The 25,919-nt window shown below is 41.7% G+C and overlaps 1 protein-coding gene across 2 annotated transcripts; it reads left to right on the forward strand.

The window, feature by feature from the left end:
• The first annotated feature begins 2,166 nt into the window (after nt 1-2,166).
• On the forward strand, nt 2,167-22,116 carry LOC124016656 (phosphatidylinositol 4-phosphate 5-kinase-like protein 1). Of its 2 annotated transcripts, XM_046332195.1 has the most exons (11): nt 2,167-2,376; nt 3,592-3,792; nt 5,835-5,885; nt 8,523-8,677; nt 10,694-10,818; nt 17,775-17,809; nt 17,917-17,972; nt 18,088-18,200; nt 19,889-20,051; nt 20,176-20,214; nt 20,668-22,116. In XM_046332195.1, the coding sequence occupies exons 1-11, from the start codon at nt 2,362-2,364 to the stop codon at nt 21,128-21,130; spliced, it is 1,416 nt and encodes a 471-aa protein (XP_046188151.1). In that variant the 5' UTR covers nt 2,167-2,361; the 3' UTR covers nt 21,131-22,116. The 2 variants fall into 2 exon arrangements, with proteins under 2 accessions (XP_046188151.1, XP_046188152.1); XM_046332196.1 differs by lacking the exon at nt 20,176-20,214 and having other exon boundaries at nt 2,168-2,376.
• The last annotated feature ends 3,803 nt before the right edge of the window (nt 22,117-25,919 follow it).

Consider the following 25,919-nt stretch of genomic DNA (forward strand, 5'->3'; position numbering starts at 1 on the left):
GAAACGCTATTTAGCGCGCACCGCTAACTAAGCTAGCCGTTTCACATCCGTTACATGAATATATTTAACCTGCTTTGCGATTGTGTAGGCTACTTTGTGCATGATTTCTCTATTTTACTACATAATTGATCAGTCTTATACCTCCACTACACTGCTTTGAAACGCATCGGTAGGGATTAAGAAGTGAAGCAATGCCCACTGAAAACAATAACTGGGTATACAGTTTATACCTGCGTATAGCCTCCAATACACCACTGGCCCTTTATGTTTTATAAAAAGTACACTCTCCTACATGAGTGCGCTGGCATTACGGTTGCTGTCCTTTCAGAATCACGAACCTGGCACACACTGAAGGCCTATAGGTTTGCCACTGCGCAAACATGTCTATAATATATATATAAAGACTGTTAAGATATTGTTTCAAGAAAGGTGTCTATATATTTGGCCTGGCGAAGCGGTTTTATGCGCTGACTGAATGGAAGCTGATAATTCGTTTTTTACTCTGCTGGTTTCGGGAATAAATTACGAGTCCTCACTGTCCCGAGACAGAGTCAAGAGACTAGTACAAATATATCCGACACCGAGAGTACTACAACACTGTTTAAAGGTCTGTTGAGTTCTAATGATATTGCTAAGAATTATAAATATCAATTGTTTAGTAACGAGTCTACACAGAATGAAAAGGCCCAATTGATTCATGTAAAATGTTTGATTTCCAAGCATTTTTACTGTATCCATAGAAGTACTGTAGATAGGCTGCACTGTGTGGCAAATGAGGGAATCTGGCATGGTCTGACATATCGTATCTGTCCTATTAGGGCGTCTGAGAGAGCATGTGCAGTGCATCTCAGTGCTTGAGGCGTCACTACAGACACCCTGGTTCGAATCCAGGCTGTATTACAACCGGCAGTGATTGGGAGTCCCATAGGACAGTGCTCAATTGGCCCAGCGTTGGCTGGTGTAGGCCTTCATTGTAAATAATAATTTGTTCTTAACTGACTTGCCTAGTTAAATAAATGAAAACATAACCCATAGGAAGCTCCCACCCAGTTGACTACTTCAAGATGGTGAAAGTCTTCAATGGTGTTGCCCATGTTAAAACAGCGTTTTGGGCACTGGAGTCTTATATCTATCTATATGAAAATACTATTCAACACTTTGGTAGTTCAAGTACAAAGTATACTGAACAGAAATATAAATGCAACATGCAACAATTTCTGAGTTACAGTAAGGAAATCAGTCAATTTAAATAAATAAATTAGACATGAATCTATAGATTTCACATGGGTAGGGGTGCAGCCATGGGAGGGCCACTGGGGAGACAGGCCCAGCCAATCAGACTGAGTTTTCCCCACAAAAGGGATTTATTAAAGACAGAAGTACTGAGACCAGCTGTTTCATCAGCTGGTCTCAGACAATCCCGCAGATGAAGAAGCCAGATGTGGAGGTCCTGGACTGGCGTGGTTACATGTGATTTGTGAGGCCGGTTGGACGTACTGCCAAATTCTCTAAAAATACATTAGAGGCGGTTTATGGTAGAGAAATTAACATTAAATTCTCTGGCAACAGCTCTGGTGGCCATTGCACACTCCTTCAAAACTTGTGACATCTGTGGCAATATGTTGTGTGAGACAACTGCACATTTTAGAGTGGCCTTTTATTGTCCCCAGCACAAGGTGCACTTGTGTAATAATCATGCTGTTTAATACTCTTCTTGATATGCCACACCTGTCAGGTAGATGGATTATCTTGGCAAAGGAGAAAAGCTCACTTTCAGGGATGTAAACAAATTTGTACACACCATTTGAGAGAAATTAGTTTTTTGTGTGTGTTTATGGAACATTTCTGGGATCTTTTATTTCAGCTCAAGAAACATGGGACCAACACTTTACATGTTGCGTTTATATTTTTGTTCAGTAGAGCATGCTCAGCTGTCTAATGGAAGGTATATAGGCTAAGAGTTATTTGTGGTCAACAAATAAATGTTTATATTGATAGTTCTGGTATAGAATGTTTAGAATATGGTCCATAATCAATATGCATTGATTGAAATAATCAATTTGAATTGTGTATCCAGGTCATCGTCGATCATATCAAACAAGTCCTCATGGTCTACTGTAAATGTCTTTTGAATATATACTGTGCGCCCAGGTGTTTTCAGCTACAAACATGCGCTAATGCTTTGTGAAACGATGAGATTTCTGGTGCAGCATGTTGGGGGTGTCGCGCAGTGTCAGTGTCATCACTACATTACCGCCTGCATGCATTTATTGAAAGAACGGATTGCAATGTCAATCGGAGGAATGCGCTGATCTCGGGAACTATAGAGCAGACACAGGAGGGCCTGAATTAGCCTCATCGATGAGCCAAACTGAGGCAAGTATCTTCGTGTTATGGTCTATATTAGCCTACTAATGTTGACGCAAATATTATTTGGATATTGCTTGTTTTGTTAGGATATGTTTTGACCAAATGGGTGTAGCTTGCTCTAGTTCTTTTACGCGTTGTACACTTACCGTCAGAATGTGTATTCCACGGGCGCAATGAAAACGACAGGGCACCGGATAGGCGACTTGTATCCGATTTGTGTGTGAAAAGTGTAATTTAGTCAGCAGGCGTAGGATCATATTCAAACCATCTATCCAACATCGTTTTCAGAATTGTTAGTGGCAATATTACCGTTATGCGCATGCAATAACCTTTTATTGGATAGCCTGTTCTATAGCCTATATTTTATTGTATACCCTATATGTGGCAAAAGAGTCCCTACTTTATTATGCTGCGGGTGTGGTGTCAAGTCGATTCCACTGGTTAGTCGGTCAGTAATGGAGCAGTGCAGATTCTCAAATTGGAGTCCTTATTCAAAGATTCTGACACGTTGAGAAGAACCACCTATTTTCTTCCCCATGTTTTACCAATGGTTTATCCTCGATTCATCATGGTTTAACATTAAACTACTATTGAAACTGTTACTAATATATATATGCTCCACAACAAGGACCTCTTTAGTTACAGCCCCTTGAATAGATAATGAAGGGCTTGTCCTGCTGCATTGAGAGTAACAACAACATCTAGGCCCCAGGGACTTGAAAATACTGGTTGATCCATAGAATTAGGAATCGGAATACTAAATGAATGAACTCATGTAATTGAATAGGATTTCTATGGGTTTATCCGTGATCACTGGTGGGAGAAGTGGGCGAAGGAGAGAGTGAGAGACTAGCCTATATAGCCCTTAGTTATCTCCCAGCCGCTTGTTCCAAACCTAGGAACGGCTGCTGGTGTCAAATGGATGTCGCTGGTTTGGTTCCACAATCAATATCAGGCCAATAAAAACGTTCCAATCTCTGAGGCCTATAGAGCCATTGGACCTTTGTGGCCGTGGTCACTTTCTGCATGCCTCAGTTATTGTCAACCATTGATGTGGCATTTTGCAGAGATGGTTGCAAGTGCTGGATCTTGAGTACTCGTGTGTGTGTGTGTGTGTGTGTGTGTGTGTGTGTGTGTGTGTGTGTGTGTGTGTGTGTGTGTGTGTGTGTGTGTGTGTGTGTGTGTGTGTGTGTGTGTGTGTGTGTGTCATCCCCACCCCAGATGGAGATGCCTGCGGGTCCAGCGGAGGGCAGGCAGAGGACTGGTACGGTGAAGAGGAAGATGTGGGGGGGTCTGAGGCAGCAGTGGAAGCTACTGGGCCTGTTTGAGATCGACCAGCAGCACGATTTCTACAGCCTCACCTCTATGATGAAGGAAGGCCTCTCTGCAGCCGTGCAGAACACCATCGACAACCCACCACCGGTGAGCACCCACAGGTCATTAAATGTGATGCCAGTAAATATGCGTAGAATTTTACTAAGCAAAAGTTCACACCTGTTTGTTTTTTTACGTAGGGGATAAAACACTCAAAACAAAAGGCATAACAAGAGACTGTCATCCTTCACACCTCCTTTGCTTGTTTTTGGTTCATCCCTCTGTGTTTAATGCCCTATGGAAATAACAGCTACTGTACAAACTTGCACAGGGGTACATGCGGTTCAGACACCTCACAGAGCAGGATTTTTCACAAGGGATAAGTAGTTTGCATTGAGCAGTATCTTTAGCTTGTGCAATCACATAGTGGTCTAAAGCTAAAGTTAGTTTTCTAACTGAATGGACCAAACAAACAAACTTGCAGACATCTATTATGTGCCAGCATTTAAAATGATTGGTTGCAAAACTGGTATCATTTAGTGTGGTGGCTGATGCCTCTCAATTCCTCCTTAATTTGCATCACCTATCGTGTTCCCCAAGAGGGCCATGAGAAGGCCAAGAGTGGGGCTGAGGCATGAACAAAAGGAGCTCATCAGAGAGAGCCGTGTTTTCTTTTGCAACACGTTTTGCACCGTTTTCTGTTGCGCACCCTAATGAACATGGCCCAGGCTAAGGCTGGATTCTAACCTGTTATTGTCATCCTCATTTGTTTTCCACTGTCAAAAGATCTCTGAAACAACCATTTTGTTGAACACATTAAGCCCCATTTAGACTTTACATCATTGAGGAGTCTTTGGATTCCAAACGGAAAACCTGCTCCCTTCTATCTGCCTTTAATAACTTGCCCTTGTGGATCTGAGGAAGTGTTGAGACATTACCATATTGCTTACTCCTATCTGGTGGCCTCAGACCATAAAAGTCATCCGCATCAAGGGCAGAGAGAATGGGGGTAAGTTTCCAGTTTGCAACGGAGTATTTGACTGAGCTATGGGAGGTGGCTATTAGTGGCTTGTTCTTTGTTTAGCCTTCTGCTCGCAGTACTAGATGTTCCCCAATGTTCCCTAGGCAATGCGGGGTTGTCTGACCAACCCCATTGTTGTCCCTACAGAGGAGAAGGGATACAGAACACAGGCTGATATTAGAGCCAAGTGGAACGTAGTTGTTTGGATTGTGGAAAATGACACAAACACTACATTTTATATTCCAAGGAAATTTGATTTGATGTAGGTGTATTCATCTAATTAGCAGCAACCATTATTTTGTCCATCAGTATTTGGTTACTCTGCCGGATCCTATGGTGGTGAATAAGAGGTCACAAGGGAGTTATTCACACACACACACACACACACACACACACACACACACACACACACACACACACACACACACACACACACACACACACACACACACACACACACACACACACACACACACACACACACACACACACACACACACACACACACACAGCATCAGACCCATTGAAACGGAGCCTACTGACTCAGCGTTGTGATACATGGTTGTCTCTTACTCACATATTCCCTTACACACACACACATACACACTTCTTGTTGATCCACCTCTTGTAGCATGTTAGCCTACTTTTGGCTGAGGTGCCATGTTTATATTTCCTGAAATGTTCAGTTGAGTTCGACAGAAAAGGGATCTGTAATTTTTTGTTGTTGGTGGACTGTCATTGCTGTTAATGGTCTTTTGTGTTTTTCGCACTTAACAGTTTCCCATGTGTATCAATAATGGTCCACCACCCAAAGGACATCCAGACAACTTGACACAACTGTAGGAAGCATTGAAGTTAACACAGGCCGCTATCCCTGTTGACTGCTTTCGACACCTTGTAGAGTCCATGCCCCGACAAATTGAGTCTGTTCCGAGGGCAAAAGGGGGTGCAACTCAATATTTGGAAGGTGTTTCTAATGTTTGTATGCTGAGTGAATCTGATTCACAGTGATTGTAAGACCACTTGGAATTGTGTCTTGCTTTACTCTCCCGACATCCTTCTAAAAAGATAACTGCATAGTTAGTATATTTTACAAATAGTAATTATTCCTTTTCTTCTTTTATCATAGGATGAATTGTCGGAAGATGACTACAGATTGGAGGTCACTCAAATACATAAGGTATGTTGATGTAAAAAAAAATGTAACACAGTTGCAACACCAAAGGTACAAATTGGGAAATTCTCACAATTTCAGTCTTCAAAAAGATTTGAACATATAGTGACACGGGGCCTCATTTATAAACCATGCGTACATACAAAATATACCACAAAATGCGTGTTGCCCCAGTTACCTTAAAAATTTGTCTTTTATAAAAACTGAACTTGACCGCAAACTTCAGACCATGCGCACGCACATCTTTGATTGGTTGATTGTGCAAATGGAGGATATGACATTTGCCGTTAGTGAGAAGAGCAAAAAATCACGTGTTTTATTTTTGGAATCTAAAATAATTAGACATAGGAATCTAATTCCTACTTATTTTATTTTCATAACCATTACAGAATAAATTCCTCACGTTTTCCGGCCGTGATGGGTTCATATTCCTGAAGCAGCCTACCACAAATGACCATGCGCGTTTCTCATTTAATTGGGACTATGTAGATATAGAATATCTAGGCCTATTTCCAGTTTTGCTGCATGTGATCCCATAGGCAGCACAGTTTATAACCTACCGATGAATTTAATAGGTGAACATCAAGACAGTTGATCTTTTACCTTTGAAGTACGGTGTATTCAGACCCCTTGACTTTTTCCACATTTTGTAATGTTACAGCCTTATTCTAAAATGGATTAAATAAAAGAAGAATCCTCAGCAATCTACACACAATACTCCATAATGACAAAGTGAAAACAGGTTTTTTAGAAATGTTTGTACATTTATTAATAAGATTAAAAATGTAAATAAGGTATTTACATTTTTAATCTTATTAATAAATGTACAAACATTTCTAAAAAACCTTTTTCACTTTGTCATTATGGAGTATTGTGTGTAGATTGCTGAGGATTCTTCTTTTATTTAATCCATTTTAGAATTTTTTGCTATGAGACTCGAAATTGAGCTCAGGTACATTCTTTTTCCATTGATTATCCTTGAGATGTTTCTACAAGTTGATTTGAGTCCAAATTCAATTGATTAGACATGTAAATTCAATTGATTGGACATGATTTGAAAAGGCATAAACACCTGTCTATATAAGGTCCCACAGTTGACAGTGCGTGTCAGAGCAAAAACCAAGCCATGAGGTCGAAGGAATTGTCCATAGAACTTCGAGACAGGATTCTATCGAGGCACAGATCTGGGAAAGGGTACCAAAACAGCATTGAAGGTCTCTAAGAACACAATGGCCTCAAATATTCTTAAATGGAAGAAGTTTGGAACCACCAAGACTCTTCCTAGAGCTGGCCCCCCAGCCAAACTGAGCAATTGGGGGAGAAGGGCCTTTTTCAGGGAGGTGACCAAGAACCCGATGGTCACTCTGACAGAGCTCTAGAGTTCCTCTGTGGAGATGGGAGAACCTTTCAGAAGGACAACCATCTCTGCATCACTCCACCAATCAGGCATGATGGTGTCCAGAGATGTTCGATTGCTCAGTTTGGCCGAGGGGGGCAGCTCTAGGAAGAGTTTTGGTGGTCCCAAACATCTTCCATTTAAGAATGATGGAGACCACTGTGTTCTTGGGGACCATCAATGCTGCAGAAATGTTTTGGTAGCCTTCCCCAGATCTGTGCCTCGACACATTCCTGTCTCAGAGCTCTACGGACAATTCCTTCGACCTCATGGCTTGGTCTTTTCTCTGATGCACTGGGACTTAACAAAGACACGTGTGTGCCTTTTTAAATCATGTCCAATCAATTGAATTTACCACAGGTGGACTCCAATCAAGTGGTAGAAACATCTCAAGGGTGGTCAATGGAAACCGGATGCACCTGAGCTAAATTTCAAGTCTCATAGCAAAGGGCCTGAATACTTGTGTAAATAAGGTATTTCTGATTTTTATTTTTAATAGATTTGCAAAAATGTCTAAAAACCTGTTTTCGCTTTGTCATTATTGGGTATTGTGTGTAGATTGATGGGGAAAACTATGAATTTAAAACCATTTTAGAAAAACGTAACAAAAGGCTGTAACATAACAAAATGTGGAAAAAGTCAAGGGGTCTGAATACTTTCCTGTATGTAGCCTACTGTAATTTTAATTTCAATTGGTTTTGAGTAGCCTAGAGAATGTTTCAGAATTCATGGGCAGTCCAGCATATTACGGTTGGAGGGCAAAAGTCCATGCAAAACATTGTTGAATTCAACTGATCTGCTGACAGGTCCACAACAATGTGTCATTGTTTCCTGTTTCAGAAATGGTCACATTCCTTTGTCAGATACAGCATAAATTACTGTTGTTTTTTAAAAACATTCTGCCAACACAGTAAATTGACCAGTAGCTTATGTAAGATATTTGACCATATTCGTAGGCTACAGTACTGCTGTTCGATAACAGCGCAACATCACAAGCCTATTTAATCACAGAGCCTATACTAAGTCAGGACAGACATAGAAACACAATCTATTGATAAACAAAATATTGAACAACAATTTTGTCTGTGCAAACAGCCGGTATTTAGTTTGGCTAAAATATCCTGTGGAGGTCTTTAAATATCAATCGTTGGACCTTTGTTGTTTCTTACCTATCTACTACTGTTTGCTGATGCCAATTTGATTTGAACTCATAAGAACTCTCTCTTTCTCTCCCCCTTTCTCTGAAGGCCTTCAGAATGGAGACGTTTGCAGGGCCAGTGTTTGCCAGCTTGCGTCGCTCCCTGGGGATGACAGAAAAGGAGTATCAGCACTCTCTTTCCAACGACGGTTCCTACCTGCAGTTCATCAGCAACTCCAAAAGCAAGGCCGACTTCTTTCTCACGTGCGTAGGCATATTCTACTCCTCTCGTTCTTTCCCTTTGCTGTTAGAGTATATCTCTCTCTCACATCTAGTGCAAATATAGGAAAGATACTTTCTTACTCTTATCTGGCCAAAGTATATGCTCAAACACAGAACATACTAGGAAAGAACACACGAGGCACTTCGACATTAAGGTCACACACGCACGCACGCACACACACACACACACACACACACACACACACACACACACACACACACACACACACACACACACACACACACACACACACACACACACACACACACACACACACACACACACACACACACACACACACACACACACACACACACGTATATAAACTCAGCAAAAAAAGAAATGTCCCTTTTTCAGGACCCTGTCTTTAAAAGATCATTTGTAAAAATCCAAATAACTTCACAGATCTTCATTGTAAAGGGTTTAAACACTGCTTGTTCAAGGAACCATAAACAATTAAGGAACATGCAGCCGTGGAACGTCATTAAGACACTAACAGCTTACAGACAGTAGGAAATTAAGGTCACAGTTATGAAAACTTAGGACACCAAAGAGGCCTTTCTACTGACTCTGAAGAACACCAAAAGAAAGATGCCCAGGATCCCTGCTCATCTGCCTGAACGTGCTTTAGGCATGCTGCAAGGAGGCATGAGGTCTGCAGATGTGGCCAGGGCAATAAATTGCAATGTCCGTATTGTGAGATGTCTAAGACAGCGCAACAGGGAGACAGGACGGACAGCAGATCGTCCTTGCAGTGGCAGACCACGTGGAACAACACCTGCACCGGATTGGTACATCCGAACATCACCCCTGAGGGACAGGTACAGGATGGCAACAACAACTGCCCGAGTTACACTAGGAAAGCAGAATCCCTCCATCACTGCTCAGACTGTCCACAATAGGCTGAGAGAGGCTGAACTGAGGGCTTGTAGGAAATGTTGTAAGGCAGGTCCTCACCAGACATCACCGGCAACAACGTCGCCTATGGGTACAAGCCCACCGTCGCTGGACCAGACAGGACTGGCAAAAAGTGCTCTTCACTGACGAGTCGCGGTTTTTGTCTCACCAGGGGTGATGGTCGGATTTGCGTTCATCGGACTGAGCATGTTGTCATTGCAGGCATTCTCAACGCTGTGCGTTACAGGGGAGACATCTTCCTCCCTCATGTGGTACCCTTCCTGCAGGCTCATCCTGACATGACCCTCCAGCATGACAATGCCACTAGCCATACTGCTCATTCTGTGCGTGATTTCCTGCAAGACAGGAATGTCAGTGTTCTGCCATGGCCAGTGAAGAGCCGGATATTTAACCCATTGAGCACGTCTGGGACCTGTTGGATCGGAGGGTGAAGGCTTGGCCATTCCCCCCAGAAATGTCCGGGAACTTGCAGGTGCCTTGGTGGAAGACTGGGGTAACATCTCACAGCAAGAACTGGCAAATCTGTTGCAGTCCATGAAGAGGAGATGCACTGCAATACTTAATGCAGCTGGTGGCCACACCAGATACTGACTCTTACTTTTGATTTTGCCCCCCCTCTTTGTTCAGGGACACATTATTCAATTTCTGTTAGTCACATGTCTGTGGAACTTGTTCAGTGTTTGTCTCAGTTGTTGAATCTTGTTATGTTCATACAAATATTTACACATGATAAGTTTTCTGAAAATGAGGTCTGTTATAATCGCCACCTGGCACAGCCAGAAGAGGACTGGCCACCCCACATAGCCTGGTTCCTCTCTAGGTTTCTTCCTAGGTTTTGGCCTTTCTAGGGAGTTTTTCCTAGCCACCGTGCTTCTACACCTGCATTGCTGTTTGGGGTTTTAGGCTGGGTTTCTGTACAGCACTTTGAGATATCAGCTGATGTACGAAGGGATATATAAATACATTTGATTTGATAATAAACGCAGTTGACAGAGAGAGGACGTTTCTTTTTTTGCTGAATTTATGATTGTGTTAACTCACCATCTGTGCTAATCATTGCATTTCTCTTTCTCATCCAGGAATGATAAGCGGTTCTTTCTGAAGACCCAGAACAAGAGAGAGGTGCAATTCCTCCTGTCCAACCTAAGAATCTACATGGAGCACCTAGAGAAGTATCCTCATTCGCTGCTGGTCAAGTTCTTAGGTAAGACACAGGACTCTGATCTTATAGTCCATTGGCCAGCGGGAAAATGTGTTCACTTTGGCAGGGGTGGCATGCACCCCAAAAATCTAAGGGGGTATCAAGTATGTTAGAATGACTGGGGTGAGAATTTAGCCTTTTTCAAACACCTGAAACACCTCTTTTCCTGCAACGTAGAGCCATAATCTTAATTCTTTGTAAAAAGATGTCTATTTATCTAAGCATACCTCTTGAGCTTTATGTATCCTCTTGACTGGTGGTTATTTTTTAAAGAAACTAAATATGCTTCTCTTCATCACTGCTAAAATATGGGTTAAAGTGTGTGAGTCTTATTCAGTACATTTGTTTTTGCTTGCTTTTCTAAAGTTGACCAATCAGGCATGCCAGCTAAGATAGTTAGAGTAGCTAGCTCATTTATAACCAAAGGGATTTGGTTAATTTTTGCCATCCGATTTAATGATGGTATAATCATAGGCAGCAGCTAGCTATCTGTCGATGTGCCCTTGAGCAAGGCAATTAACCCAAATTGCTCCTGTAAGTCACTCTGGATAAGTGTCTGCTAAAAACGACAACAGTTTTTTTCATTTGTTTTATTCCAGAGCTGGGGTCAATTTGAAATTGACGGCAATCAATTCAGGAAGTTAACTTAAATTGAACATTTGAAAAAAAACAGCATCTATTTTCAATGTGAAGTCAGTTTTTACATTTTTAATTTGTAATTAAAATAATTTCCTGAATTGACTGCCTTAAATTCAAATTAAATTCAAATTGACCCCAACCCTGGTTGATTCCGTCATAATCAGACGATTGGTTAGAATGTTATGTTGGAATGCTGTGTATGACTGTAAGACAGGATTCTAAAGGCATATTTATTATTATATTATATTATTATGTTGGAATGCTGTGTATATGACAGGATTCAAGACATATATTTTATAATGAACAATTATAGCATCATTTTGCATATCAGTATTATCACTACAAACTAGTAAAATATCCCTTTAGGAATATTATAGATACATTTTATATTGTTTGAAAATTAAAAAAATAGAATATTACAAATATTTTACAAAGATGATACATTTTGCAAACCTGGCTAAATTGGTTGTGTTATCTTGATAACTATAATAAATGTTTTTATTATCATTAGGCATATTCTACTTATTATTAAAAGAGGCGTGGCAATGTCAGACCAATCCAAGTTAGAACAATGGAGCTGGTTGGTGGCCATATTGGAAAACGTGTACCCTATAGACTATGGTTAAATCAGCAATAGCTAGACATCATTGTTTAGACTTATTTTCTAGTTTTATGTAGGCATTTTGTGAAAATGGATTACCTGTATCTCTATTCTGGATGTAAGGCATGTCATATATACAGGGAAGGTTTCACATCACATTTCTTGATATTTAATAGAATTTTAATTAATAGATATTCATCACATGGTGAATACTTCTAGAACATTTATGTGTTTTAATATAATATATTTGAAACGGCTACAAAACTTTGCAATTCTGACTGCTTTTTTAAACATATTTTTACCACTTCTGGTAATATTTTGCTAAATACATACACAGTGAGCTCCAACAGTATTGGGACGCAGTTGTGGTTGTTTTGGTTCTCCAGCACTTTGAATTTGAAATGATACAATGACTATGAGATTAAAGTGCGGACTGTTAGCTTTAATTTGCGGGTATTTTCATCCATATTGGGTGTTTATAAATCACAGCACTTTTTGTACATAGTCCCCCCATTTTAGGGAACCAAACGTATTGGGACAAATTCACTTATACTACCGGTCAAAAGTTTAGAAACACCTACTCATTCAAGGGTTTTTCTTCATTTTTACTATTTTCTACATTTTAGAATAATAGTGAAGATGTCAAAACTATGAAATAACACATATGGAATCATGTAGTAACCAAAAAAGTGTTAAACAAATTAAACTCTATTTTATATTTGAGATTCTTCAAAGTAACCACCCTTTGCCTCGATGACAGCTGTCACGTCTGCTTCCAACTCACACCCTCAAACACGTAGATCCCCTGAACTCAGCTCACTCTCCAGATCCCAATCACCTGAATTCTGATCACCTGTTCACTCACCTGTAGGTCATTATCACACACTATTTAGTTCAGTTCTTTGCACCCCATCACTGTGAGGTATTGTTTGTTTTGTGACACACGTCTTGCAGAGCGCTGTGTTTCCCTGTGATTTACTCCTCCCGTGTATGATAGTTTTTGCCTGCCTCCATGCCTGTACTTTAGCCTATAGGATTTGCTGTTATCTACATATTGCCTGATCTCCCGGACAACGTTACGAGCCTTTTTCCTGCCTGTACTGTTGCCCTTTTGGACCCTCTGTGTATGACCTTCTGCCTGCCCCTGGACCTAGCTACCTGCCTCCTCCTGTGTGTGACCTTCTGCCTGCCCCTGGACCTAGCTACCTGCATCCTCCTGTGTATGACCTTCTGTCTGCTCCTGGACCCAGCTATCTGCCTCCTCCTGTGGTCCTGTACAATAAACACCTGCTTCGCCCTGCGCTTGAAACCAGCTCTCTGTCTCCCCTCATTCATTACAACAGCTTTGCACACTTGGCATAATAAGATATTTGTTTGGGCCAAGAAACACAAGCAATGGATGTTAGACCGGTGGAATTTAGTCCTTTGGTCTGGAGTCCAAATTGGAGATTTTGGTTCCAACCGCCGTGTCTTTCTGAGCGGGTGTGGGTGAACGGATGATCTTCGCATGTCTATTTCCCACCGTGAAGCATGGAGGAGGAAGTGTGATGGTGTGGGGGTGCTTTGCTGGTGACACTGTCTGTGATTTATTTAGAATTCAAGGGACACTTAACCAGCATGGCTATCACAGCATTCTGCAGTGATACGCCATCCCATCTGGTTTGGGCTTAGTGGGACGAGCATTTGTTTTTCAACAGGACAATCAAATCAAATCAAATTTGATTTATATAGCCCTTCGTACATCAGCTGATATCTCAAAGTGCTGTATAGAAACCCAGCCTAAAACCCCAAACAGCAAAAAATGCAGGTGAAAAGCACGGTGGCTAGGGAAAAACTCCCTAGAAAGGCCAAAACCTAGGAAGAAACCTAGAGAGGAACCGGGCTATGTGGGGTGGCCAGTCCTCTTCTGGCTGTGCCGGGTAGAGATTATAACAGAACATGACCAAGATGTTCAAATGTTCATAAATGACCAGCATGGTCTAATAATAAGGCAGAGCAGCAGCACAGTCAGGTGGACTGGGGACAGCAAGGAGCCATCATGTCAGGTAGTCCTGGGGCACGGTCCTAGGGCTCAGGTCCTCCGAGAGAGAGAAAGAAAGAGAGAATTAGAGAGAGCATATGTGGGGTGGCCAGTCCTCTTCTGGCTGTGCCGGGTGGAGATTATAACAGAACGTGGCCAAGATGTTCAAATGTTCATAAATGACCGGCATGGTTGAATAATAGTAAGGCAGAACAGTTGAAACTGGAGCAGCAGCATGGCCAGGTGGACTGGGGACATCAAGGAGTCATCATGTCAGGTAGTCCTGGGACATGGTCCTAGGGCCCAGGCCAGTTGAAACTGGAGCAGCAGCATGGCCAGGTGGACTGGGGACAGCAAGGAGTCATCATGTCAGGTAGTCCTGGGGCATGGTCCTAGGGCTCAGGTCCTCCGAGAGAGAGAAAGAAAGAGAGAAGGAGAGAATTAGAGAACGCACACTTAGATTCACACAGGACACCGAATAGGACAGGAGAAGTACTCCAGATATAACAAACTGACCCTAGCCCCCCGACACATAAACTACTGCAGCATAAATACTGGAGGCTGAGACAGGAGGGGTCAGGAGACACTGTGGCCCCATCCGAGGACACCCCCGGACAGGGCCAAACAGGAAGGATATAACCCCACCCACTTTGCCAAAGCACAGCCCCCACACCACTAGAGGGATATCTTCAACCACCAACTTACCATCCTGAGACAAGGCCGAGTATAGCCCACAAAGATCTCCGCCACGGTACAACCCAGGGGGGGGGGGGGCGCCAACCCAGACAGGCTGACCACAACAGTGAATCAACCCACCCAGGTGACGCACCCCCCCCAGGGACGGCATGAGAGAGCCCCAGCAAGCCAGTGACTCAGCCCCCGTAACAGGGTAAGAGGCAGAGAATCCCAGTGGAAAGAGGGGAACCGGCCAGGCAGAGACAGCAAGACCCTGGCCAGGCAGAGACAGCTCCAGAGCCTTTCCGTTCACCTTCCCACTCCTGGGCCAGACTACACTCAATCATATGACCCACTGAAGAGATGAGTCTTCAGTAAAGACTTAAAGGTTGAGACCGAGTTTGCGTCTCTGACATGGGTAGGCAGACCGTTCCATAAAAATGGAGCTCTATAGGAGAAAGCCCTGCCTCCAGCTGTTAGCTTAGAAATTCTAGGGACAATTAGGAGGCCTGCGTCTTGTGACCGTAGCGTACGTGTAGGTATGTACGGCAGGACCAAATCAGAGAGGTAGGTAGGAGCAAGCCCATGTAATGCTTTGTAGGTTAGCAGTAAAACCTTGAAATCAGCCCTTGCTTTGACAGGAAGCCAGTGTAGAGAGGCTAGCACTGGAGTAATATGATAAAATTTTTGGTTCTAGTCAGGATTCTAGCAGCCGTATTTAGCACTAACTGAAGTTTATTTAGTGCTTTATCCGGGTAGCCGGAAAATAGAGCATTGCAGTAGTCTAACCTAGAAGTGACAAAAGCATGGATTAATTTTTCTGCATCATTTTTGGACAGAAAGTTTCTGATTTTTGCAATGTTACGTAGATGGAAAAAAGCTGTCCTCGAAATGGTCTTGATATGTTCTTCAAAAGAGAGATCAGGGTCCAGAGTAACGCCGAGGTCCTTCACAGTTTTATTTGAGACGACTGTACAACCATTAAGATTAATTGTCAGATTCAACAGAAGATCTCTTTGTTTCTTGGGACCTAGAACAAGCATCTCTGTTTTGTCCGAGTTTAATAGTAGAAAGTTTCCAGCCATCCACTTCCTTATGTCTGAAACACATGCTTCTAGCGAGGGCAATTTTGGGGCTTCGCCATGTTTCATTGAAATGTACAGCTGTGTGTCATCCGCATAGCAGTGAAAGTTTACATTATGTTTTCGAATAACATCCCCAAGAGGTAAAATATATAGTGAAAACAATAGTGGTCCTAAAACAGAACCTTGAGGAACACCGAAATGTACAGTTGATTTGTCAGAGGACAAACCATTCACAGAGACAAACTGATATCTTTCCGACAGATAAGACCTAAACCAGGCCAGAACATGTCCGTGTAGACCAATTTGGGTTTCCAATCTCTCCAAAAGAATGTGGTGATCGATGGTATCAAAAGCAGAACTAAGGTCTAGGAGCACGAGGACAGATGCAGAGCCTCGGTCCGATGCCATTAAAATGTCATTTACCACCTTCACAAGTGCCGTCTCAGTGCTATGATGGGGTCTAAAACCAGACTGAAGCATTTCGTATACATTGTTTGTCTTCAGGAAGGCAGTGAGTTGCTGCGCAACAGCCTTCTCTAAAATTTTTGAGAGGAATGGAAGATTCGATATAGGCCGATAGTTTTTTATATTTTCTGGGTCAAGGTTTGGCTTTTTCAAGAGAGGCTTTATTACTGCCACTTTTAGTGAGTTTGGTACACATCCAGTGGATAGAGAGCCATTTATTATGTTCAACATAGGAGGGCCAAGCACAGGAAGCAGCTCTTTCAGTAGTTTAGTTGGAATAGGGTCCAGTATACAGCTTGAAGGTTTAGAGGCCATGATTATTTTCATCATTGTGTCAAGAGATATAGTACTAAAACACTTGAGCGTCTCTCTTGATCCTAGGTCCTGGCAGAGTTGTGCAGACTCAGGGTAACTGAGGTTTGGAGGAATACGCAGGTTTAAAGAGGAGTCCGTAATTTGCTTTCTAATAATCATAATCTTTTCCTCAAAGAAGTTCATGAATTTATCACTGCTAAAGTGAAAGTCATCCTCTCTTGGGGAATGCTGCTTTTTAGTTAGCTTTGCCACAGTATCAAAAAGGAATTTCGGATTGTTCTTATTTTCATCAATTAAGTTAGAAAAATAGGATGATCGAGCAGCAGTAAGGGCTCTTGACCTAACACACCTCCAGGCAGTGTAAGGGCTATTTGACCAAGAAGGAGAGTGATGGTGTACTGCATCAGATGACCTGGCCTCCCAAATCCCCCAGCCTCAACCAAATTGAGATGTTTGGGATGAGTTGGACCGCAGAGTGAAAGCAGCCAACAAGTGCTCAGCATATGTGGGAACTCCTTCAAGACTGTTGGAAAAGCATTCCAGGTGAAGCAGGTTGAGAGAATTCCAAGAGTGTGCAAAGCTGTCATCAAGGCAAAGGGTGGCTATTTGAAGAATCTCAAATATAAAATATATTTAGATTTGTTTAATACTTTTTTGATTAGTAAATGATTCCATATGTGTTATTTCATCGTTTTGATGTCTTCACTATTATTCTACAATATAGAAAATAAAGAAAAACCCTTGAATGAGTAGGTGTTCTAAAACTTTTGACCGGTAGTGTATGTGTATTGAAGTCGTCAAAAGTTTAGTATTTGGTCCCATAGTCCGAGCACACCATGACAACATCAAGCGTGTGACTCTACAAACGTGTTGAATACATTTGCTGTTTGTTTTGGTTGTGTTTCAGATTATTTTCTGCTCAATGAAAATCAATGGTACATTTTGTATTGTGTCATTTTGGATGAACTTTTTATTGTAAACAAGAATATAATATGTTTCCAAACACTTCTACATTAAGGTGGATGCTACCAAGCATGGCCTTTTACCCCCTTTTATTAGTCTTTGCCACTGCAAAGTGGACAAATATGTGAAATTTGGCCTGCTGGACCATGGAAGATGTTTGTAGTTGACTGAAGTTTACATTTTATTTGCTTTCAAGGTGTCCACAGGATCAAAATTCCACATAGGAGGAAGGTACTGACTGATTATGGATTGTTATTCATAGCCAAATTGTTTTTTATTATCATTATTTATTAGCTATAACTTAGTTTGTTCATGCTTTGTCTTACCTTTTTTCACAGAAGTACTTTATTGTAATGCAGAGTGTTTTTTACCCTGACGATCGAATCAATGCCAGGTAAGCCTATTCCAGAGTAAAACAAAACAGTCTGTATTGTATTACAGGCACTATATGTATTACAGGCACTGTGGTAACAACACTGTTAAACTGACTTTGAAGCCTGTTGTTGCAGGTATGACATCAAGGGTTGTGAGGTGAGCCGGTGGACAGACCCAGCTCCAGAGGGAAGTCAGGTTATCGTTGTTCTCAAGGACTTGAACTTCGAGGGCCAGTACATCACTCTGGGTAACGAATCCTGTCATAGTATGTTACAGAATGAGATATGTTATTCATGAGGACTGATTACAATGAAAGGAAATACCTTAACTTGTTTTAGTAATTGAGGTAAGCCAATTTGGAGATTTTTAGCATGTAAATCTTGGTGGGGCAAACCCAAAAACTTTTTGAGGGGATGCATGCCAGCAAATACACTTCACAACACTAAACAACACATTAATTGCACTATAACGGTGACAAACGATACCCACAAACTTTTAGGGTCTATATAAAGCTGTCCCAATATCAGTCCCAACAACTTACCTTTGCTACAACTGGCAGACAATCAGCAGAGCCTTGTCTGGCAGCGAAACAGTTCATTCAGCCACATTTATTGCCTTAAAAAAACATAGCTGATATGACTGACTTGCTTAAACAAATGTGGTTTCTACTGACAATTGAGATCTACAAACTATGGCATAAGGGGACGACGAGCAGATAAGAGGCAATTTCGATTTAGACAATGAGTGAGGTAGGACTGACAATATAACTATTTGTTCAGCACTTTTGAAATGTACAGCGGCAGAATTCAGAACATGGGCCGTTCTTACAGCATTCTCCATTTACACCAAGTCAGAACCATAGAATAAATAAAGGAGGCATATAAGCAGACAATGAAAGCTCTTACAATATTCAATGATTACATTTCTCTAAAACAGGCTATAGGCTACATGTGCACCAGCAAGTCAGAACAGTAGGCTAAGTTATGAGGGGGAAAGGGACTAAATTATTAGGGCGAGGCACATGGGCTACTAACAGTTTACTACACAACATACACTTGGTATTACTTTCTTAGCTACAGTATACATATCTCCCTGGCCTATTACATCATTTATGCAGCAGCATACAATACATTTTTGGACACACTTTGTTGTGTGTTGTGCTCACTTGAACAGAAAGTTTGCACAGCGTTTTTGTTTAGTGGAACATTTTTGTCATCAAAGTCTGTCATTCTCTGGATTTATGGTGCTTTCAAGGCAACTGGGAAATAAATAAAAAAACAAGCTTGAATCATGATGACGTCAGGGATCTTCCGGTCGTAGCTCTAGAATGAGGCCCGAATTACCGATTTAAAATTCCGAGTTGGATGTATTTTCCCAGTAGGAGCCTGTTTTTCCCCCCGAGTTCCCAGTTGTTTTGAGCGTGACAGAAGTTATGTTGGATTGACAGCGTTGGAAGAGACTCTTAAACCCAGACTTGGGACCACACACCCACTCCACTGAATAGCAGGCTAGCGATTGCTTTGCAATGCTTGCAGTTAGCCACAGATTCCTTCCAAACCACTCACTGTTGAATTTGCGATTTCCAACTTTTTGTGTAATGTTTATGTCCAATGGTCGAGGAGCACCAATATGTTTTATCTATAATTTCTCCTTTCGGTTACTGGCCCAACACTGTAACCACTAGGCTACCTGCCACCCCAAAATGTGGCTTTATTGACTCAATGATTATATATATTTTTTACATTGTTTGCAAACTGATATGTAACACGTATAATGCCAAAATAACGTGCAAAACAAGCACCCCCCCCCCGCAAAAAAAATGTGGGGCTCAAAATGACGGGCGGCACTGGTAATGACACTGTAACGGGGCAGTAAGTGGTGCATACAGTTATAGAGTCCTAACCAGTTTTGCAATATATGTGCTTGTGTTGATAGACCAGCACCGTCCATGGCTGCTCCGGCAGGTGGAGATTGACACGTCGTTCCTGCAGAGACTCAACGTGCTGGACTACAGCCTCCTGGTGGCTCATCAGCCCCTGCACCAGGATGAACGCCACCAGTGCCTGTCCTTCGCCACCCTTATCATGCGCACTAAAAAGTGGGATTTTTATTTTTTTAATCCTCCTTCTTGTATTCTTTTTTTCTGTCTTTGATTCTTTATGTTTTAGTGACATATTCAGGCCTCAAAAGTGGTGTAATGTCGAGATCAATATTTTCCCCAGGTCCTGGTCTTTCTTCAGGACAAAACCAATGACTTCCAGGCATGTAGTTACCACAAATATACTTCTTGGCTATACAATAACATGCATAACCACCACGAGCAACTATCTAGTATTTGTCTACTCTAAAATCAGTCAACTGTGGTATTTTTTAGGTTGGCCATGCTGCCTCACTCTTGGCTCTTACCCTCCCCTCTTTAACCTCTCAGGTAGACATGCTGGCTCTAATAACTTTGTTACCCTTCATAGAGATGGATAGAGGCTTTACTTGCCACAAAGCCTGTTTTAACATGATTAGCGCCATTGAGTGGAAGAAAATGGAACTGCCTATTTTTAATAAAGATAGCCCTCAATGGCACTGCCCATGCTATCACAGAAGTGTTCATGGCAAAGATAAGTGTGCCCTATATCTGTTACCCTCTCCTCTTTAACCTTTCAGGTGGCCATGTTGTCTCTAATAACTCTGGGTACCCCCTCTCCGCTTTAACCTCTCAGGTCAGTGATCACATGCTCAAGCCCCACCCATGCGGGCATGCCCACTGTTCCGGGGGCGGTCCCAGAGGAAGATTCCGCCCTGTTGGTATCAGAGATGGACGGCGGGACAGGAAGTTGCAGCGTTACTGAGTCACGGGTAGGAAGTGACCTGGGAAGTGCCCCTTCCGGGAGACCCTGTACTGAGCAGCCGGTGGGAACGGTCACGGATTCGATGGAACTGCAAGACTTCCAGGCCCAGAACCGCCGGCTGCTGCCCAACTTCAGAAACCCGCTGCACGTCATCGACGGACCGGAGCATCGCTACTTTGTGGGCATCATCGACATCTTCACTGTCTACAGCTTCAAGAAGAGGCTGGAGCATTGGTGGAAGAGACTGCGGCACCCAGGGCAGGCCTTCTCCACCGTCAGCCCCCCCGCTTACTGCCATAGGCTCTGCCAGTGGGTACAGGACCACACCAGGTAGACTCAGAAAGAGGGGAGGATGAGGATGGTTACTCCCACTAGCACGCTGTCTTCCCAGGGACACCCACACACGCAAATACACACGCAAAGACTAGCAACTGTGACACTGTTCAGAGACATAAAGCTATTCTTTTAAAGCACTGTAATTTCAGATTGACCAAGAGGCAGTTATATTCATGTTTCCACGTGTCCAGACCAAAGCCAAAACGAACATAAACCATTATATGGAAATATATTATTCACCACAGCGGATAAATGGGTTCTCCCTCTTCATATTCTTTCATTTTTTTTTAAGTAACAAAGAAAAAGGTGCAACATTTAAAATGTAGTGCTATGAATTGATTAGCTGATTTTCCAAAGTATAATAGTTTTTGAATTGTTGAAGTTTAGTTCGTGAATCAATAATGAAAACCAAAATTATTTTTCAAATTTGCCATCTGTTTTAAAAAAATATTTTTTTTAACGTTTGACTCCTATGGATTTTTTTTCTCCTAATTTAACTTTACACGTTTGGATAAATGTTGTATATTGTTGTATGTTTTTTTTTAAGTGCCTTTCTTACGCACTTCTCAGTAGTTGGTATTCAGACTTACTTATGCAGGTGCGTAACGGCTTTGCAGTCGTGGTGCGCGCTGAATACATACACCTTTAAATACGGCGTACCTTTCATTTAGACGACATTCACTAGAACGGGTTCAGAATATAAGGATCAATGAATGAAACCCATCTAAATATATGCATATTCGTGTCCATTTCAGGACCAACTAGTCGACCAACTAGTTTATTTAGGCACATTTTGGGTTAAAAAGTATGCATGAATCATAAAAAAGTACAGGGTTTGGAGAGCTTTTACACACTAAATGCAGTACATTCGGAAAGTATTCAGACCCATCGATCTTTTCCACATTTTGTTACATTTCAGCCTTATTCTAAAATGGATGAAACAATCTACACACAATAACCCCTTAAGGGACGGCAGCGTAGCCTAGTGGTTAGAGCGTTGGACTAGTAACCGAAAGGTTGCAAGTTCAAATCCACAAGGTACAAATCTGTCCTTCTGCCCCTGAACAAGGTAGTTATCCCACTGTTCCTAGGCTGTCTTTGAAAATAAGAATTTGTTCTTAACTGACTTGCCTAGTAAAATAAAAAATAAATAATGACAAAGCAAAAACAGGATTTTAGACATTTTTGCAAAATGTCAACAAAAAACACCTGACTACAGGTTTAACCTGCTACGAGTGGCCTGAGTTCCATAATGATTCAAATGTTCCAAATTATGGCACAGTGTATAATATAATCCACTAATGCTCGCGACCCCCAGGAACAACTACGCGGACGTGACAGAGGAAAGAAAGGTCAACGGAATGGAATGCTGCAAAATGTAGGAAATTGAATGGAATGCTGCAAAATGTAGGAAATTGACAGTTAGAAATGTTGTGGGTATTTTGGATGATGGCTCTCAATTGTGGCTAATATTTAACCCGATACAAATTGTAAACCAAAACGTAGAAAAGCGCGGGCAAAGATATTAAAACTAGAATCATAAACCAATTCGGTAGGTTGGGTGCTATACTGTCTTTTGCTCATTGGCTATAAAAACCTATACTAAAGCTTGGGTCTCTATACCTAATTCCTGCAAGTTATAAGGCCATCATTTTATAAACTTCACTATGTGAAAGTTGATATGCTTCAGTTTGCTGCCATATGACTGGTTTCCCATTTGTCTCCAGCGATCATAATAAGACAATATAGATCTAAAACAAGTGTAATTTATATTTACAATCCCCTTATCCAAATGGTTAACTCATTTACTTACCTCTGATCAATAGCTCTTATCAATTTCTAAATTACAGTGCGTGGAGAATGCTGTTATTTCATTCGCAAAAAGAAAGTAAATGCTTTTTCCACTTGGAACAGGCAGCTTTGCTCGACCTTATTCATGGTTTCCTCCCGCATAAAGGTGGTGAAATTATGAGTTGAGTTAAGTCAAGCTCAGAATATGGCGTATCTGTAGACATACCTCCGCCGCACCTTCATTTCTTAGATCTGCACCCTGAACGAATAGCGGGTGAATAGCATGCTATTCTCATGCTTAAGGGGATACCTCGGGATTATCTACTTGCCCAGAGTCAGATGAACTCGTGTCTAGTACGGAAGTTAGAGGTCATTTTGTGAGCCAAAACTAACTCGTTTTATTGCAATGACTAGAAGTACAGTATATGGGTATCTACTAGCATGCTAGCAGATACCTATAGACTTCCAGTCATTGCGCTAATGCTAGTTAGTAACTTCCTTGAAACTGCACCATTGCCAAAATACCAAAGTATCCCTTTAAGTTCAATGTCAGAATACATATAGAGAGAAAAATGCAAATTGTTCCATTTCCGCGCGCATAACTGTGGTCAGAACTCCGCCCCCAAGTGAATATACTCTCCTGATACCACTGTGCATAACTGTGGTCAGAACTCCGCCCCCAAGTGAATATACTCTCCTGATACCACTGTGCATAACTGTGGTCAGAACTCCGCCCCCAAGTGAATATACTCTCCTGATACCACTGTGCATGACTGTGGTTCTGCAGTATATTGTTTATTTATTTATTCTTTATGCAGTTATGTCAAGGTCAGCATAAAGGGGTAATGTTTCAAAATGCCGACAAACAGCTGTCATTTTATACGACTGCCTAGTGGTGCAGCGGTCTAAGGCACTGCATCTCAGTGCAAGAGGCGTCACTACAGTCCCTGGTTTGAATCCAGGCTCTATCACATCCGGCCGTGATGGGAGTCACGGAGGGCGGCATAATTGGCTCAGCGTCGTCCGGGTTTGACTGGGGTAGGCCGTCATTGTAAGTAAGAATTTGTTCTTAACTGACATGCCTGGTTAAATAAATAAATAAATACAAATTGTTATTCTGATGGTTTTTACATTTTAGCTTATTTTTGACTTACCTGAACTTGGGACACCCTAGTTAAGTTGAAAATAAGCTAAAACTTGCGAACTATCACTTTAATAAGCTAAAACTTGTGAATTATCCCTTTAATGTTGTCTCAGCAGAGATATTACTTACACTGTCCAATTTTACAGCAAAATGCAGGCTACACACTTGGGGCCTCGAGTTCTTAGTATTTGCTGTTGAAAATATAACCCAAATGTGATTTACACCTGCTCAGGTGCTCTCCATTCTGCACCTCACCTGGGACACCCAGTGTCAGTCAGGGAAATATGTGGATTTCGGAGGTTTTTCAAATTGACTGGGTCAGAATTGTTTTTCAAAGTAAGGCACTGTATTTACAGGGTTTTAGTTGTCTCTGGAAAAAAATAATAAATACCCTGATTTAAGGACTGGGATATGTGGTGACCACATGTTCACTAATGTAGCCTCCTTCATTGATACAGTAAAGGGTGTGGATTGGCAACTCCAACTCCCTCCTGGCTCAACTTGTTTAACCCCTAAGTCATGTTTGTGCCTTCTGCCTGCAAATGGTATGTGCTGAAACCTTTTCTCAATGCATAAATAACTTTTCCGAGTTAAGTTGTGTGTAAAGTTTGCTTATTTTGCTTACTGGGCTGTATCTAACTCTGTTACCCTCTCTAGTCCTATACCGGCCAATTACACGGTAACAGAGTGACGATGAGACTAAGATCTTTCACATTAAAATGTATGTCAAACAAAAATCAACGATTGCCAAGTTAAACAAACCATTTATACTGCAAATTAAACAAAAACACATTTACTTGAAGAACAGCGCAGATGCTAAATTTTGTAAGAATGTCATTCTGTTACCAAACCTTTCCACTAAGCTAGTGGAAGATAAGAAAAATTCAAACTACACTACAGATATACGGGTAACTGCCAAAATAACGGAAACGCAAACATAAAGTGCGATATAGGTGGGTTGATTGAGATGCATCCAATGCAAAAAACATCTCTATCTTAAACTGACAGATTTTTTCTGGGGATTTTTTTTTAATGCTAATTTGATTTCCGCAGCGGGGTGGACATCAACCCCAGGGGGTAAAGCTTATTTCCTGAAGTTCTGCTGGGGGACCCCTTGGGAACTGTGTCTGGAACTCTATTGGAGAGATGCAACGCCATTTTTCCATGAGAAACTCATTTGGTGTTTTGTTGGTGGAGAACGCTGTCTGAGGCACCGCTCCAGAATCTCCCATAAGTGTTTCATTGGGTTGAGATCTAAACTGAAACTGTAATGTAATTAAACTGAAATGGCCACGGCATATCGTTTACATCGTTTTTATGCTCATCAAACCATTCAGTGACCACTCATTTCCTGTGGATGGGTGCATTGTCATCCTATTGGGGCATAGGCATTGTAGCCAAAATAATGGCCTGCCCAGCATTTTTATACATGATAGCACAGCCACAAAGTGAAAATTGGTTAAAACCTATTGTAAAAATGTATGAAAATAAATATTTGCATTTTGGTCTTAATTTATGGTTAGTATGGTTAGGGTTAGTCGTAAGGTTAGCAGTGTGATGAAGGTTAGGTTTCAAATCTAAATTTAAGAAGATAAATGGTAGATTTCTGAGAAAAAGCCAATCTATTTAGAGGCTAGTCCAGGGTTTGTATACTACATCATCGCGATAGGATGCCCTTTGCATTGGACACAAGCCAATGTAGCTGTGCACACACTGATACGATGGATTTCAACCTCAAAAATCTTTCTTCTGACGCAGGCGTCGTCACCCGCACATTGCAGGTATTTAGCATTTACATGTATATATTATTTGAAATCCCATGAATAATTGTTTTTGTCGTGCTCTGACCGAT

This window comes from Oncorhynchus gorbuscha, linkage group LGY, assembly GCF_021184085.1.
Source record: "Oncorhynchus gorbuscha isolate QuinsamMale2020 ecotype Even-year linkage group LGY, OgorEven_v1.0, whole genome shotgun sequence".
Classification (NCBI taxonomy): Eukaryota; Metazoa; Chordata; class Actinopteri; order Salmoniformes; family Salmonidae; genus Oncorhynchus; species Oncorhynchus gorbuscha.